Raw genomic sequence first — 16,302 nt, 5'->3', positions numbered from 1 at the left:
TTTTTGGGGCGCGTTAGGAAATATAAACACTGAAAATATATTTTTGCATATTTACATATAATCTAACCATTATTGACAGCCATAGACATTTTTTGTTGCACTTTTTGAGCAAATTAATCTTTGTTACGCCTTATAGGGCAGACAGTACGGTAACCCCCCCTAAAAAAAATCCCCCAAAACATTTTGCAGTGTTGCACATTTCTTTTTATTACTATTAAATGTCTTTGATTGCACAGTTTAAAAAAAAATCATGACTGAAAACATTGAGAGAAAAAAATCTGAGTTGGCGGGCCGGAGGTGAACGCCGTTTTTTGGTTTTTGCTTCATTCCAAAAACGTTGAAAAAGGTTTACGTTTTTTTTGGGTTTATGGGATGGTCGGTATGGCATGGGACATCAAACGCAACATCTTCACGCCGCTCCATCAAAAACACCTCCGCTACACGTGCTACCTCGCTCTACCAAACCGCTAAAATTGATTAAATACGTTGGAAGGTAGAAAAATGACTGCCACCCAAATTTTTGTCCGATGGTCGAGTCGGTCGGTCGGAATGGCGACCTCGACCCGATTGGACAGCGTTAACGTCTGGCGTTATTTCATCAAAACACTTTGATTTCACGGCAGAAAAAAAACGACAAATGACCACACGACACTGCACCACAGCCTGTCCAATTTCCTCAAAAAACGCTGAGCAACAGCCATGAAATTTAATAAATAAAAAAAACAAAGAAAAATTAAACAAACGTTGCAATATTAATTTATTTTTGAGAAAATAACAAGTTTTTTGGTTGTTGTCGTTTTTGTCAATAAGGAAATCTAGTAACCCAAAAAATTACGCATTTATATTGTTTTTCATTTTAAGTTGAGTGCTGAGAGCACAAATTGGCTTAGAAAAATACATATATTAATTTTAGGCATATTTTTTATATTAATTTTCTCTACATATAAGCTACACCGACCGATCTATAAACTCTAGTGTCCGGGTAATTTACACCGCCCAAAAACAAACAGGAGAAAAACAGTAACGTCTTATAGTCCGGATATTACAGTACATTTTTAATCAAAGTCCAATATTTTTAAAACTTAATTTTAGCTTTATCTGGTTTTTGTGGAGGAAAAATTCTTTAAAAAGAAAATTTGCAAATCTATAACATTTATTTTCGGTACTGCTTATCCTCACAAGATTCGCGGGGGTGCTGGAGCCTACCCTAGCCCATTTGAAATTTCATGATTAAGTCCTATCACCCTAATTTAAGTGTCACCATTGTAAATATATCAGAGTTACTCAATAACATCTATCAAAAACATCTATTTTTTAAAGAAAAAAAACCAACCCAAAACCATCCAATCAAAAAAAACGGCGTTGCTCACAAAGACACGTCATAACAATAAAAACAATCCCATGCCATACCAGCCCAATCCAGAAGCACGACAATCACTCTCACGGCGCCGCTGACATTTCCTCCATAAAAAAAAAGAAAAAGACGACTTATCGTGTGTTTGGTCAGTGCAAAAAAGACGAAAGAGCGGTCGCCGGTGGGCGCCGCGCTCTCCCGGAGACGTAGAAAAGTAAAAATTGGGACTCGGAGACGCTTCACGTTGGATTCCAACACGGAAGGCTTAAGGCCCCCGATTTCTGCCCAATATGGGAGACGGATGGCGGGGAGGGGGCGGGGCCAATCAAGGCTCCGGCCGGGCCTCGTCGGCGTGCCGCTGCACGTGCGCCAGGGCGGCCTGAACGGGACAAAAGCGGAGCTCGGGATTCGTTCGTTCGTTTAAGGGGGCGGGGCTAGGTCTAATTTTGGAGGCGTACCTGCTTGGAGGCGTCGCGGGGGCAGAAAACCTGTTCGCAGTTCTTCCAGCGACATCGCGCCGTCGGCTGATTGGCCACGTGCTCGGCGAGCACGTGCTGCTGCAGGTGCGCCGGGACGCCGAAGGACAGCGAGCAGCCGTGCCACTAGGGGGGGATGGCGAGTCGGGTTTTTTGGTTTGTCATTCGTTGTGTTTACCACATTTTCTGGACTATAAATTGCAACTAATACACAAGTTTTACAACAACAGGCTGTTATATTGTCGTCTTTTGAGGTATAGTTCTCTCTTTTTTTTAAAGTCTTACATGATTTTCTCCATTTTACAATCGGGACTAGAGTATATTTGTTTTTGTTTTACTTTAGATTTTAATATTTACAGCTGCTTGGTTATTGGTAAGACGGCAAATTAAAACAAAGTTCTTTTTCTCCACTCAACTCAATTTTTTCGCCGGTGCGTTCAGGGACGTCCGTAAAAATGACTTATTCCACTTACCTTGCAGCGGTAGTTCTGCATCAGGTTGAACTCAAAAGTCTGCACGCTGCCATCATAGCAGCCAGTGTAGATCTGTTCAAATAAATAAATATTAAAATAAGTCACAGTTCACCATTATTTGGCTTAATTCCTGCCTATATCAAAACCTTTACCTGGCTTTGGTGGACCGCCATGCTGGTCACCATGTCTGAATGACCCGCATAGACCTGCAGCTGTTCTTTAGACTGTAGAGTGGGGTCATAAAAAATATTTTAAAAATCAGAGGAAGGAATATTTGGGGATTTCGATGTGTGATGGTGCAAATCTAGCTCACCTGGAGGTCGTATATACGGACTTGTTTGTCCAGGCAGGCGGTCACCATCACTTTCCCAATCACCGTTACCACGGTGACGGCGTGGCTATGGCCCTTGTAGACGTGCACTAGCTCGCCGGTCTGCATGGAAAATGTTGGGGTTAACATTGATATTTGTATGGATACTACAAGAAAATTATTCAAAGTTCTTGGGTGTATTTTGGCTTACATAAGTACATAGTGAACTTGGCTTGTTTTGCTAAACAGTGATTAGCACATCAGCTAAGCTAACGTACTAAGCTAATTCTGTAATAGTCTTGTTTTTTTCACAATCATTTTTAGGCAGTGTCTGACCAAACAGTGATAGTAATTTTAAATTCAAGTCAAAAGTTATATTTCGTGGTGGGTAAAGATAATTTCCCGATTACTCACGTTTTTGTTTTGTGGACATTGCTAACACAAACACGCTTTCAAACAATTGATTACAACGCACAGGTGTCGCTAAAAGGAAGTGAGCACGCGACTTAGCTTTCAAAATAATGGAACGTTTTGCCAACACGCTAAAAATGCTAATGTTAATTGCTGAAACATACATTGTCTTTCTTTTATTTTTGTAGTCTTGTTACAAAATGCCTATTAACTAGTTTGGGAAAGACTGACGTAGTAAACTAAGGAGGATTTGTAATATTTGGCAGCTCTGCACTACTAAAAAACATTTTTTGGATATATTTTATTTTTTAAATGTTATTTATATTATTTAATATATTATGTTTTAATGGTCAATTGTATCCAATTATCGGAATGGTAGTGAAGACTAGTTAAGAGGTCTCCATATATGGGTTCCCATTGACGTCTATGGACGTCCAATCAATTTAAAATGTGGGACTCACAAGGATGTTGTGGGCATAGACGCACTGGTCACTGGACCCGCTGAACACCAGGTCGTTCACAACCTGCAAGCACAAATCTGGGTTATTATTTGAATAATATTAGCAATTCAGCTAAGCTAAATTGTTAAGGACATACCTTCATGCAGAGGACGGTCTTGGCGTGTCCCCCCAGCGTGCGCAGCAGCACCCCAGTCTTGGCGTCCCGCACGCTGATGGTGCTGTCGTGAGAACCCGCCAGCAGGATGCGGCGAGAGCCCTCGTGCGACGACGCCAGGCAGCTGACGGCTCGCGGGACGTGGCACTCGAATGCGTCACGTTGTTCGTTGCTCTGAAAGGACGGGTTGGACGTTTGAGTCCAAGTTCTGGCCCGGCTGGCGTCATCGTTACTGACCGTCAGATCGAATGTGACCACGGTGCCGTTAGCCAGACCGGCGTAGAGGAAATTCCATCGGTTGTGCAGGCACAGGACGCGGTCGGGCAGGTTGAACTGCTGCTCCAATTCCTGCGTCTATAAACAAAACATCATGTAAGACAAGTCATTTAAGATATTTTGGGACGTTTGGTTGTGAAATATTTAGTCGTGTGTGTTCAAATGATGCTATTTGTGTGCTCAAATCTGCATGGATGCAGAATATTCTCGCCTAGGTGTCAAACATATGGCACGTGGGGCGAAAATGGCCCGCCAAGGGGGTCGGATACGGCCCGTGGGGTTGTTGTTTCTGCTCATTCATATGGTAAAAATCAATAGTAAATAATTAGAAAAGCACCCTAAAATGAAGGTGGAAAAAATTGCCTGCTATTGACAATGATAGCTGTCCAATTGACTTAAAATGGCTGTGGATGCTCATCTTTCAGCGCCATTGACGGCCCTAGACGGCCCTAGACGTCCAATCCATGAATGAAAACAACTGTCAATCAATCCCAACTTACCCTAAGACTGTAGCAACGTATGGTCTGGTCGCTGGACCCCGTGTAGAGGCGGTGTTGCAGGCACGGGGCGGCCGACACCAGAAGACAGCTCACCTTGGACGTGTGTCCGGAAAAGACAGCGACACACCTGCGAGTCTGCAAAGAACGGAAAAAAAAAATACGAATGACAGGAAATCCTTGGTGACCCATGGAGAATGTATCCATTCCCACCAGCAGGTCAAAGGCCTTGACGGTGCGGTCTCCCGAGCAGGTGTACAGCAGCCCGTTGTGGATCTGCATGCCGTTGACTGCCTCCTGGTGGCCTTCGAAGACGCCAGTTGACGGACCTGCACAGAAAATGCGGGTTTGATTAAACTATGTTGAAAAGACGGATGGATAAGTCAAGTCAAACTTACAGGAAGGGCTCCACGATATCCTTGGAAGTGACATTTCACTGTGGAGAAACAGTTGACAATTTATTTAAGTGACTTTAGTTTGTTTTAACACTAAGTACTTGGAATCAAACGTTGATTTTTTAAAAATTCGTAAGAAAAAAAATGCAAACTATTAAATTCAGTATAGAATTGTAATTTAGACATACACTTTGGGTAATTTTGGGCACAAAATTATAATTTGCAGCCTTATTGAGCCTTTTTAAACTTAATATTAGCAAAAATAAGAGTTAAAAATATAAATTAAATGAAAAATAAATCAGCAAATTGCATCTTATCACCTTCTAAACTTAATATTATCAAAAATAAGAGTTAAAAATATAAATTAAATGACCCAAATCCAATACTAATGACTTTGATGGAATTAATGGCGTCCTGTCCCTTTAAGACGGCGGCTTCATCACCTTTCAGACGATTTACAGACGTCCATGTCGCTGGTGGACGTGACCTCGTTGCACGCCACGGTGGGCTTGTCGCTCTCGGACCGCTCCGGGATACTGGCGGCCATTTTGACATCCTCACCACCTTCCTTCCCGGACGTGCTGACCTGAGCGCTCCCACCACCGGCGCCGCTACCGCTACTGGCCCGCCTCTGCGTCCGCGGCCACCTGGGTTTGGCGTCCATCTCGGTGTCGCTACTTTCCGGCGGCGGACTCCCGTGCGCCTTTTCCAGCACTTTCCTCTTCTTCAACTTGCGCACCCGTTTACCGTTTCGGGCCTCCGAGGGCGGGGACGGCGAGCGGTCGGCTGTCGCCGGCTTGTCGTCGGGGAGAAATTCGTCCTGGAAGGTGGCTTGGATGGATTTTTCCATGGTGGTGGTGGTGGTGTCTTCTTCCATTTTGAGGGTGAGTTTCTCTTCGGGTTGCGACTCGTAGGCGATACGTACGGGAGAGAGGGGCTCCTGCTTGACGGTGGTTGGTGGTGGTGGGGGGCTGGGCACGGGGGCGGGGTTACTTGGGATGGAAGGTGGCGGGTTGGAGGCGGAGTCTTCTGGTTCGGTGCCGTCGATGGGTTCTTGTTTGGGTCCTATTGGGGGAATTTCAGCTACGTTTGGGTTGCCAGCTTTTGAAGAACACAAAAAAGGGAAAAATGTTATATTCAGACATTATTTAATGGCAACATTTTCAGTTTCAAAATAAAAGCATTTGGACAATTTAACAAGTTTCGACTTGACATGTTAGCAAGTTTTTTAGGCTATACTTAACCCAAAAACGGTCATTGTTATGATAACAGATGCATGTTTTAAATTAATTGTAGCATTATTTTACAATTATTACTTTTATCCATGGGTAAACCAAAAAAATATATTTTTAGCATATTTTTCAAAAGATTTTTATTGTTTTGTTTGAAGTTAGAGCAATATTTCTTGTCATACTAATAAGTTTAAGTTAAGATTAAGTTATATATGTATATTTATCAATAAGGGTCATCATTTCATACCTTGTATTCCTTTTAATAGAGAAATCCGTTTTTCTCGTAGAGTGCTCAATTCGGTGGTAATCTGAAAAACAAATCAAATTGAACACAAATAAACTCATATCCAATTTATCTGTACGAATTCTCGTTTTCCGAAAAGACATGGGCGTACCTGCTGTTTGACCACCATGACTCGTTGTACTTCCACATACGCGGCGTCCAGCACCGCCCGCGCTCGGACCAGGTTGGCGTCCGCCACCTGCAGTGAGCGGCTAAGCTCCTCCTCCCGCAGCGAGACGGCCAAAAGTTGGTCAATGTGTACGCGCTCTGTCGAAACAACGATCATCATTTTGATGACAAATGCCAACCAATATTATGTGTGACCTATTTATCAATGTCTAAAAAGTCTTTTTCTGTGTCTGTATTCTCAGGATGAATAAAATGATCTAATGGAACCTGTTTTGGATTTGGTCTTTCTTCTTTTGACATCTTGTTCCACTCCTGAGGAATCCAGGCTCAAAACATCCTACCATATGGAATACAAAACATTTAATTTCACAATTCATCTCCCCACAAACGCACAACAAACTTACCCCTGGCGTCCTCCGTCGTTTGGCCGTCCCCTGTCCGTCCACCATCTCCTCTTCGGATCCGTTCCCCCCGCGCGCCATTGGTGTTCGGATCTTCTCCCGCATGACCTCATCCGCTCGCTTTTGCGCTTCTTCCACGGCGAGGTCCGACATCCGCCGTCCGGCGCCGCCCTGTCGGGCTACAGAGGCTCTCCTGGGTGAGCCCTCGGTGGGCGGGGCCAGGCTGCTTTCCGATAGGGAGCGTTTGCGGGAGGAAGCCGGCGGAGTGGCGCTCTCCATCAACGACTCCCAAGGGAAGTTTTCCAACGTGGCCAAGTCGTTTTCCTCTTGACTGTGGTCCCCGTTTGATACCATTTCGATACCGAACCTGCGAGAAAAAACAACAAATAACGAGGGATTACTGCATGTACAAAATTGAAATATTTCAAGTATTTTGGACAAAAACAGATGTTTATGAGCTGGGTGATCAATTTCCTATCCGCAATCCCATTGGCCCTGAAATGACCCTAAACCACAGGTGTCCAAATGGCGACCCGTGGGCCAAATCTGGCCCACTGCATCATTTTGTGCAGCCACATAAGTAAATCATGAGTGTCGACTTTCTGTTTTAGGATCAAATTAAAATGAAGAATATATATGTATATTACATCTAGATTTTTTTATGTATTTTTTTGGGATGGGTGGGGTAATTGATTAAAAAAATGACTGGGGAAAATCAGGGGAAAATCAGGACATTTAATATACATCTATAGTATTATTCATTTGAATTTGGGTGCTTTGGTTTCAAGCTCCAAAGTTTTCCTCAATACTAAGTGTCCTGCAAGTGCAATCAGTGAATTGCAGTCAGGTGCGTCTTGCAGCCCAACCCCCGCTGGTTCAAACTCTGTCAGCTCTCTCGGTCGGTCGGTGCTGGCCAGATATTTTGAGCCAAAAATTCCCCCCCTCCCCACCCACATTGACCCAACCCCCATCCCGACTTTCTGTTCTAGGATCAAATTCAAATGAAGAGTACAGATGTATATTAAATGTCCCGATTTCCCCCCTTTTAAAACAATAACTGTCATTTTTTAATCCATTTTTTCTGTGTCAAAAATCTAAAAATATATTTTAAAAAAGCTTAAATAAACAAAGAGCAAACTAATTTTTGAGGAATAACTTTGACGTGTTTTAGCTTGAGTGTTATGAATACTAAAATGTAAAAAAAATCTGATTAGCCAATGAGTGGGTTCTTACCTGGGCATTCCTTTCCCCTTGTCTTGTTTTTTGCGCACCTCCTGGTACACCTGGTCCCAGTTTACTTTCCGCCGCGATCCGGCGGAGCTGATGAGCTGGCGCACCGTGGGTTTGATCCCGGAATCTTTTTCGCCGTCGCTGCGTCTCAACTCGCTCAAGTTGCGGATACGCCTGGCGTGGTTGAGGTTGGGTTCGAGGCCGCCCGTCTTGCTGCCCATACGCTTGGTCAGGTCGCGCTTTAGGACGGGAGGCAGGTCCAGTTCCGTTACATTGGGGGAGTTTTTGTCCGACTTGGGGGGCTCGCAATCCAGACCGCCATCTTTGGCGCGTTCCTGGGGTTTGGAGGCGGGGCGTTTGAGCTTCTTGGAGGTAGACGTACTAACGTGGAGGGATTGAAGGGAATCCATGCTCTCTGTGGAGGAGGCGGTCATCTTATCTCGGGCTTGATCGCCCGATTTGGTTTTTGGGGCGCTGTGTATGCGCCCGTTTTCCGTCATCAGGATGCTCGCCCGATTTTTGCTCGCTTCCGCTTGCGGTGGGGTCGCCGGTCGGGAAAAGTCCGAAGAGCTCCGCCTTTCCGAGGACTTCTTGGAGCTTAGTGGAAGCTTAGGAGTCGTTTGGGTAGGCGGGGCAACAATCGGGGATGTTTTTGTTCCTCTGGGGCGTGGCTTAGGATGTACTTCTTCATAGCTTTTGGACGTGATGTCATTTTTGTGTTGATTTTGAAGCACTTTCTTAGCTTCTTGCTCATTGGAGGTGGGCGCTTTTGTTGCTTTTTCCGGGTTTTCGGGTTTTTGAAGGCTTTTCTCAGTCAACTTTGAGCAAGAACCCGTTTTGCCGTCCAGGGACGGACACGATCGGGAGGTTTCGTTGAGTTTCGGCCTTCCCTCGTTCAGGGTTTTCGGGTTGTGGTTGCTCGCGGGGGCGGAGAAAAGCCGCGGTGGGGGCGGGTACCTTTGAAAAGACCCTGGATCGGGTCGGTTATTCATGGAAAACTGGGAGATGTTATTCCGGCCGTAGAAACCGTGGTTACTGCCTTGGTTGCTCAACCACGGCATCCGACTGGGATTGCTGTCATGGCGACCGGCGTGCCAGCCGTCCGACGCCCACCTCTGCAGGTTAGGGGGTGCTTGAGCGTGCCAAGAGGCGCTTTTGTTGCTCCAGGGGGCGCCATTGGGGCCGTTGGGGATATGTTCATGGCTCCTATTCCAAGAGTAATATTGAGAGTTCCACGAGCGGCCGTTGGAGAAAGGCAGCCCGCCATGCTCCAGCTGTTTGCGTTCGTTAGCTTCCTTTATTCTCTGAAGGATGCTTCGTTTTTGGGTTTCCTCGGCCTCTTTGGCCAGCTTGTTGGCGGTTGTCGCCTCTTTTTCTTTGCTGGAAGTCAAAAAGTAGATGATGAGTCCATTAGGGGGGAAATAGAAGGGTATCTTGGACAAATGTGGCTAGCATTAGTTGCTAATGTTTGGTCGTAAGTTACGTTTGGCCTATGACGGAGGGGTAGTTTAAAGCGGCGGTTTAAAAAAAGATTTGCCTAGCCCTCTCGTGAAATTGGAGCTTGGCCCTAATTGGACTGAGGCAGTAGCTAAGAGAAGCCTGTGATTGCTCATGATAAGAATGTGATGATAGATATCCTGATAACGGCTTTTCAATCACAATGATTGAACCTATCAGGATTAGTAATTAAATCAGTCTACAGATAATGACTCTCTCTTCTTTTAACTCATTTAGAGCCAAAAATTTGAATAAAATTGACCTTATGCAAGAAAAAACTCAATTCTAAGACTTAAGGCACCTAATAAATTAACATATGTACTACTATATGTATAGTTTTTACATTGTTTTGCTTCGCAACCTATACAATGGAGTGAGAAACTACGCCCCTAGTGGTTGACCTAGGAAGTGACACCAGGAGGCTTTTCCAACGTAAATTTGCTAAATTTAGCATGTTTATAACATTACTTTTTTAATAGATGAAAGAGGTTTCTATTAATAAATTTGATATCTGACAATTTTACATGATTAGAAAGTCAAACTTACACTTATTATTGGATTCATGATAACTGCATTATTCATGTATAAATGATGTTCCCACCATTTTTCCCACCATGTTGCTAAAAATAAAATGGCAAATAGATCCCATTGGACTTACCGTAACTTCTCTTTCCTTTTTTGGATGAGCTCCACCGAGTTTTGGTCAAAATAGTCCTGGTGGCGAGTGGCGCCGCGAGGTGCGTTTTTCTCCTTCTCCACATTCTGCTTGTGGGCCGGGCTGGAAATGTGGCTGGCGTATTCCGTCAGGCTCACCAACGACACCCGGCACACCCGGCAGTCATGACCGCAGTCCCTGCGTGGGAGAAGAGGCGAAAACGGACGCTCAATACTCGCTTCGGGCATCTCGGCAACGCTAAATCCAGCAAAATGATCTAGGAACAGGAGAATTCTCAACAATCCCTAATTTTCTTCACTTAACAGCAAATTGTCTAGTAGTTGCAGATCAGGAGGTTTCTAACTTGAAATTTCATGTAAAAAAACAAAAACAAATGATCTTCCTGATCTGTGAAATTTGATGGTTTCTTAACGGCCCATTTGCGGGTAGAAGCTGGCCGGAGCCGGCGCGCTAACGGAGCTAGCCGGCGGCTGTGGAGCGCTGGGCTTAGCGTTCGCTCATGATGGCGTCCCCTGCACTCTGACAACTAGCATCGCGTGGTCTGTTTTCGGGAGTACCCGAGCCGCCTCCCTTTCTGACCCTCCTCCCTGCAATCCATCCCCCCCAGTGGGCAGCTGCCTGATTCCTAACCCCCACCCCCAAAATATGTCACCTTGCCTCCCAACATACTTTGTAGCACGAGATTTCCAAACCGTTTTACTCTCGTGCCCGTAGGAAAACTAGGTCATGGCCCATTTTATAAAGGTTAAAACTATTGTTCATCCATTTTCTCTACCCTCAATGTTCGCATGGGGTGCTTGAGCCTATCCCAGGTCACCATGGCAGACAGCCTGAATGGGTAGCAAGGTCACAAGGAGACAAAAAAATCCAAACACACTCAAACTAGGTTCAATTTAGCATCCAATTAGCCTGTTAACAGCCTTCAGCCCGTTATTGTACTGTAGCACACTCTACTAACCTACTGTACTACCAGTCTTGCCCATAAAGGATCCTGACTCACCATTATAGAATGACCGCTCTTTCGTACCCTTTGGTCTTATCACTTTTATCAGCTTAGAAGGTTAAAAATATTCAACGCTGACCCCTCGCATACTTTTTTAAAAGTCACGAGCCAGACAGCTGCCTCTTTACGGGCATCCGGCAGGCTAGCGTCTAAATATACGTGTCACGCTTGGTTGGAACAGCTGAAGCCACCCCCCCCCCCCTTTTTTTCCAGCACGTGCGGGTGCGTTCATGTGTTTGACACTGACCCACATAATATTAAGCCTAAATGACTGAAATGGAAGGGTCAGCTGTCCGGGTTTCCGATGGACTTACCGCCCTTTGAGTTTTTCAAGTTCGCGGTGGTGCAGCATGCTTCTCATGTGCTCGTCCATCTCCTGTGAATGGACAAAAAAATGGTCATCAGTTTGATCAATTCTGAGATTATAGGCAAAAAGTATTTCAAGTATAACATTTTTTTGGAAATGGTGTTGCACATATATGCAGGAAATTATGTTAGAATACAATTTTTAAGTATTTAAAAAATGTCAGCACTATAAGAAGCACTTTCAATTAATGGCCTATCTTTAAAAAAATCATATTTAAGGTGCACCATATTATAAAATGAAGCAGTAGTAGTAAGGATTGTGTTATACATCCACCAAATGGAGCTGTAGTAGTTGTGAAAGTAATAGATGTTATAAATCTAGATGTATTTATGTACTATTGGTAGATCGTATGACAGTAAGATTTGATCAAGTTAAAAAAAATAAAATTATATTGGACCTGAGGTGTGAAACAGCGCCCTCGCGTGTCCAAGTATGACTACTACATGCCTACACTATTTTGGGTCCTGCTGCATGAGGAATATCATCAGCATATACATAACTGTTGAGCTTTATCAGGGGCCCGGAAAAAGATTCACCTGCGTGGAGGCGTGGACCGTCTCGCAGAGGATGCATTTTCTGTCTCTCGTCATCTTGACTGCAGTAGATGTGTCCGTTTCTGACAACACATGGAGAAGATAAAACATTTACATCTTGTAAGCACTTCAAATTATGAGTTTTTCATGTTACAACCTTGTCAAAGTAACTCCCGTATTCCAAAAACATGCATGTTATGCTAATTGGGCGCTCAAGTATCCCTAGCAACTAGTATGATTGGTTGTTTATCTCCTTGTGCCCTGTGATTGGCTGACCACCAAATCAGGGTGTCCCCAAAGTCAGCTGGGATAAACTACAGATCTCGCCGCCACCCTTATGATGATAAACGATACAGAAAATAAAGAATGCACATTTAAATTACTTCTATTTTTTTTGGCAGAGTGTCTTCGTCATAGCGAATACGTAGTGTTTTTTCCCATTTGTTTGGGTTACCCTGCATTATGCTCAACTTGTGTGTTTTTGTTATTAAACAATGGCCAAGCCCTCGCCTAAGAAAACAGTACACGCCAAGTGGACACATATGTTGTAACACAATAAAACTTACATTGTAATAATAATATTTGAAATAAAAGTGGGCAAAACTGGGCTGGAAGGCAACTAGCAAACCGGTAGCTACGGCAACGAAGAAAACGACTGTGTTTAGTGAAGTCAACCCCCCAAAAATTGGAGCTTTGTTGAATAGTCTCGTTCATTTTATAACTAAAATTGAGTAAATTTCCTACCTTTGTGAACTAAGCAAGTGTCCGTAGTTCCATTTTTTGTCCCGCGTAGAAGGCAGTGCTAACAACATTCTCCACCAGCCAAAAGGAAAAGAGTCCCCCGCGTTGCTCGACAACGGAAGTGACGAAAAAGTAAGTCGACGCACAATTGGAGAGAGTCGCTCGTCGCCTGAATGTCTTTACTGTCATATATAATAGGTATAATGAGATTTAAAGCTTCACCGTGAAGTGCAGAAATACATATTCAATGAATAAGTAGTCAAGAATAAGTTGTCACATAATTATAGTCTGGTAGAAAACCAATAGAAAAAAATAAACTCCCCGTCGGGGAATCGAACCCCGGTCTTCCGCGTGACAGGCGGAGATACTGTCCACTATACTAACGAGGAATGGTGATGCTCAGACCTGTGGATTTGGAAATTTAAACGACTATAAAATTACTAAACCGTAGAAAGTCAACAGTTAGGTCTTTTTATGTCATTTTTGGATGAAAATGCGTACAAACCTAAAAATATGACTACATAATGTGTAAAATAGTTTGTTGGGCTGTGATTTTAACCACTTAAAGAAATATGTACATCTAGACATAAACAGAACCCCAAAAGTACAAAATAATGAAGTCTGAACTCATAAAAAGATGTTTTATTTACATATCATTTTTATCCAATCACACGACACTGCAAAACAAGATAAAACAAAGGTCAAGGGTTCCGTGTTAATCCTGTAAAGTTGACAATTGTTGCTAAAAGTATGTCAGAGAACATCCAAATTATAAATAAGTACATATATAAAAACAACAATCACCATTATAACATATTTAAACATTAATTTCAACAGAACACATGTAGTAAGATCGCTGAAAAACAAACAGCACATGAAAATATTCTCGTCCTACAATGTTTATGTAACTAAATGTTTTGACCCTGAAAATATTGCAAAGACCTCAAAAGGTCTTTTGAAAGGTTGAAAGGACATCAAAATTGGATCGGACACCCCCAGTCTAGTCAATTATTGGCGCCTAGTCGGCTCGATTTGGTACGCAAATGGCGTTTTCGCATTCTAATGATCCATTGGACGGTCAGCTTGGCAAAATTGGCTGCCTTGAAGAAGGCCATGAAGACGCCGCAGAGAATGGCGGCGGACGACCACGGATTCGCCGTCACGATCTGTTTTAGTGTAAAAACAAAGCCACCTTCGTCAACTGTGGGCAAAACAGACCCAAAATGGCGGACGTACCAGTTGTATTTCTTGTATAAAAGGGTCCCGCCACTCAAAGACGACGAAGAAAAGCTGATTGCTCCTCTCTGGTTCGGGCCTCTTGTCGTTGAATTTGACCACGGTGGACTGAAAGACAAAAGGGACGTTGGGGGAATCCAAACTTAGAACTTGGTCGCTCTTACCTCTTGGCGAAACTCCACCGATTGGTCGCTTTTCCCTGACGTCCTCACCAAGGACATCTTGACCCACGTGCGGAAGCCCCCGGAGAAAGTCCATGTGGAGTAGTTCCTCTCACAGTCCCTCATGAATTTGGATTGATTTAGACTGAGGAGATGAATAGACTATTAGATTTTTTTATCCATTTTTCTGTGTTTTTAGTTCAAAAATCATTTTGTAAAATCTAAAAATATATCAAAAAAGCTAAAACAGCGATCTGATTGGATGCTAACCTGTCCTCCAACTGGCTGAAATTGGCAAAGGGCATATAAGTGATGGCGCTGAAATCTTCTTCCGTTTCATTTTGACTGAACTGCATAAAAATCAGCTCTTTGTTGCGGACATCCGACGGTCCTTGCACCACCAGCGCCGTTTTCTGCATGGCAACAAAGCCGCTTAAAAAAATCTCACTCCAAACGAGACGACAGCCATTTTGGTGCCCACCTGCGTCCCATTGGTGAAAGGCCCTTGATAGGTCACCTCCCTGAGGACACAGTCGCCCCCTTGAGGCTCTCCGGGGTGCACCAGGGGCGGGATGTCGTTGTGGAAGTGGTGGCGACAGCTCAGGAGTCGGGCGTTACCCGGGTACAGAGCGATACCTGCCAGGGGAGGGAGACATTTTAGCTCCCATTGACGGTGATAGATGTCCAATTACGTTCCCCCTGGGCTTGGGTGGGTGTTCTATGGGTATTCCACTTTCCTCCCACACTGACTCCCTTGTATTAACTGGGAAAAAAATGCAATTTTCATACTCACCAGGTGGCGGAAAGGCATCCACCTCTTTGTAGGTGACGGACATGACGGGGTGATTGACCTTCTCCAGGAAGTCGGAGATGGTCTGGTAGACCAGGAAGGCGGCCACGGCCGTCAGCAGCAGGTAGACGAAGATGAGCACCACCGTGAAAACGTTCTTCAAGCACGTCTTGCTTAACCGCATGGATGGCGTGCTACCCCGAGGGTCTTCCCCTGAAAAGCAAAACACACGCTGTGACTTGAAATAATGGGATTGAGAAATAGAAATCAACAGTATGAGGGACAACATGAAGTTCTACCCGGTGGAACGTTCTCGTTACGTTCCTCGCCGTCGTCTTCGGCGCTGTGGAAAAAGTCCGGTGACCGCATTTCTTCGTTGTGGACGTCGTCATCGTTGAACTGTGGAATTAAAACAATGTTTTTAATTCTAATTGATCTCCTACATAATTGGTTATATTTCATTTTTTTCTAATCCCAAAAAGTCATACTAAAATGAGTTAGAGGTCTTAAACTTCAAATTTTTCAGGGTCAATGACGGCTATAGACGTCCAATTCATTTGAAATAAGACAATTTTAACCCATTTTAATAAAACGTATGTATACTTCAAAAAGCCAAGTCAGCTCGTTCATTCAGGAAGCCTTTTTTTCCTGCGCTTGCATGTGGATCACATGACATCAAACGTGCAGGAAACATTCCCAGACTCACAACTGACGGACAATAAAACGTTCAAGTCGGCCTATTTTTAATATTTCAGAGACAATATTAATGATTATTATAATTAAAAAAACGTACCTCTCGGTAAGTACTGTCCTTTCCGAGCATCCCGTCAACTGCGCTCGAATGAGCACTTGAGGCGAGTGCCGCCAGACAACCTCAACTTTCAGAAAGCATTTTGAAGCAAAACTTCCACGAGAGCAGTTTTGCGTGGTTCTAAATAATAAATTGAGATATTAAAAACGATAAAAGACCGCCCGGAGAAAGTTAGAGAGGAAAACAAGTAAAATGACTTGAGTTCCCGGATGTCTGCTTGTCTCGTTGAGCATTGCCGCGCGGATACTTCACGGGCACTACTAAAAAAACAAAATTGAATACGAGATACTTTTACGAGTGGGCTGGTTTTGCTATTTCTCAGGGTCGGACAGAATGTGGGTGGTTTTCGGGCGTGAAGAGGATCCGGGTGAGGGACGGGATCGTCTGAAAAGCACGTCTGACGAT

At 44.0% G+C, this 16,302-nt stretch overlaps 2 protein-coding genes and 1 non-coding gene across 3 annotated transcripts; all 3 read right to left on the bottom strand.

Annotated features, from left to right (window-relative positions):
* Positions 1-181: 181 nt before the first annotated feature.
* On the bottom strand, positions 182-13,014 carry znf106a (zinc finger protein 106a). The gene is made up of 21 exons (XM_077731717.1): positions 12,903-13,014; positions 12,162-12,241; positions 11,573-11,634; positions 10,238-10,432; positions 8,086-9,462; positions 6,856-7,219; positions 6,719-6,788; positions 6,435-6,589; positions 6,287-6,347; positions 5,251-5,908; positions 4,811-4,848; positions 4,626-4,741; positions 4,416-4,550; positions 3,877-3,993; positions 3,622-3,813; positions 3,486-3,548; positions 2,617-2,736; positions 2,456-2,527; positions 2,304-2,375; positions 1,813-1,956; positions 182-1,733 (listed from the first exon to the last, which is right to left on the bottom strand). Exons 2-21 carry the CDS (start codon positions 12,213-12,215, stop codon positions 1,680-1,682), a joined length of 4,119 nt encoding a protein of 1,372 aa, XP_077587843.1. The 5' UTR covers positions 12,216-12,241; positions 12,903-13,014; the 3' UTR covers positions 182-1,679.
* A 202-nt stretch (positions 13,015-13,216) lies between these two features.
* On the bottom strand, positions 13,217-13,288 carry trnad-guc (transfer RNA aspartic acid (anticodon GUC)). Its single transcript has one exon. It is a non-coding gene; the product is annotated as a tRNA-Asp (tRNA).
* A 238-nt stretch (positions 13,289-13,526) lies between these two features.
* On the bottom strand, positions 13,527-16,176 carry pacc1 (proton activated chloride channel 1). Its single transcript, XM_077731547.1, has 8 exons — positions 15,880-16,176; positions 15,386-15,485; positions 15,090-15,299; positions 14,778-14,932; positions 14,567-14,709; positions 14,300-14,441; positions 14,136-14,243; positions 13,527-14,065 (listed from the first exon to the last, which is right to left on the bottom strand). Exons 1-8 carry the CDS (start codon positions 15,907-15,909, stop codon positions 13,904-13,906), a joined length of 1,050 nt encoding a protein of 349 aa, XP_077587673.1. The 5' UTR covers positions 15,910-16,176; the 3' UTR covers positions 13,527-13,903.
* Positions 16,177-16,302: the final 126 nt, after the last annotated feature.

Source organism: Stigmatopora nigra, chromosome 13 (genome assembly GCF_051989575.1).
Source record: "Stigmatopora nigra isolate UIUO_SnigA chromosome 13, RoL_Snig_1.1, whole genome shotgun sequence".
NCBI lineage: Eukaryota > Metazoa > Chordata > Actinopteri > Syngnathiformes > Syngnathidae > Stigmatopora > Stigmatopora nigra.
The sequence above is the reverse complement of the archived record's forward strand: the minus strand, read 5'-3'. Positions and strand labels throughout refer to the sequence as shown.

Bases quoted from the DNA above. Each gene is read 5' to 3' on its own strand.
- znf106a (XM_077731717.1), bottom strand. From the start codon at position 12,215: ATGACGAGAGACAGAAAATGCATCCTCTGCGAGACGGTCCACGCCTCC. The intron at 11,635-12,161 runs GTGAATCTTTTT...GTCCATTCACAG, and splicing joins CGGTCCACGCCTCCACGCAG to GAGATGGACGAGCACATGAG. The intron at 2,737-3,485 runs GTGAGTCCCACA...TTTTCCATGCAG, and splicing joins TCTATGCCCACAACATCCTT to ACCGGCGAGCTAGTGCACGT.
- pacc1 (XM_077731547.1), bottom strand. From the start codon at position 15,909: ATGCTCGGAAAGGACAGTACTTACCGAGAG. The intron at 14,710-14,777 runs GTGGGCACCAAA...GTTGCCATGCAG, and splicing joins CTTTCACCAATGGGACGCAG to AAAACGGCGCTGGTGGTGCA. The intron at 14,066-14,135 runs GTACGTCCGCCA...ACACTAAAACAG, and splicing joins TTATACAAGAAATACAACTG to ATCGTGACGGCGAATCCGTG.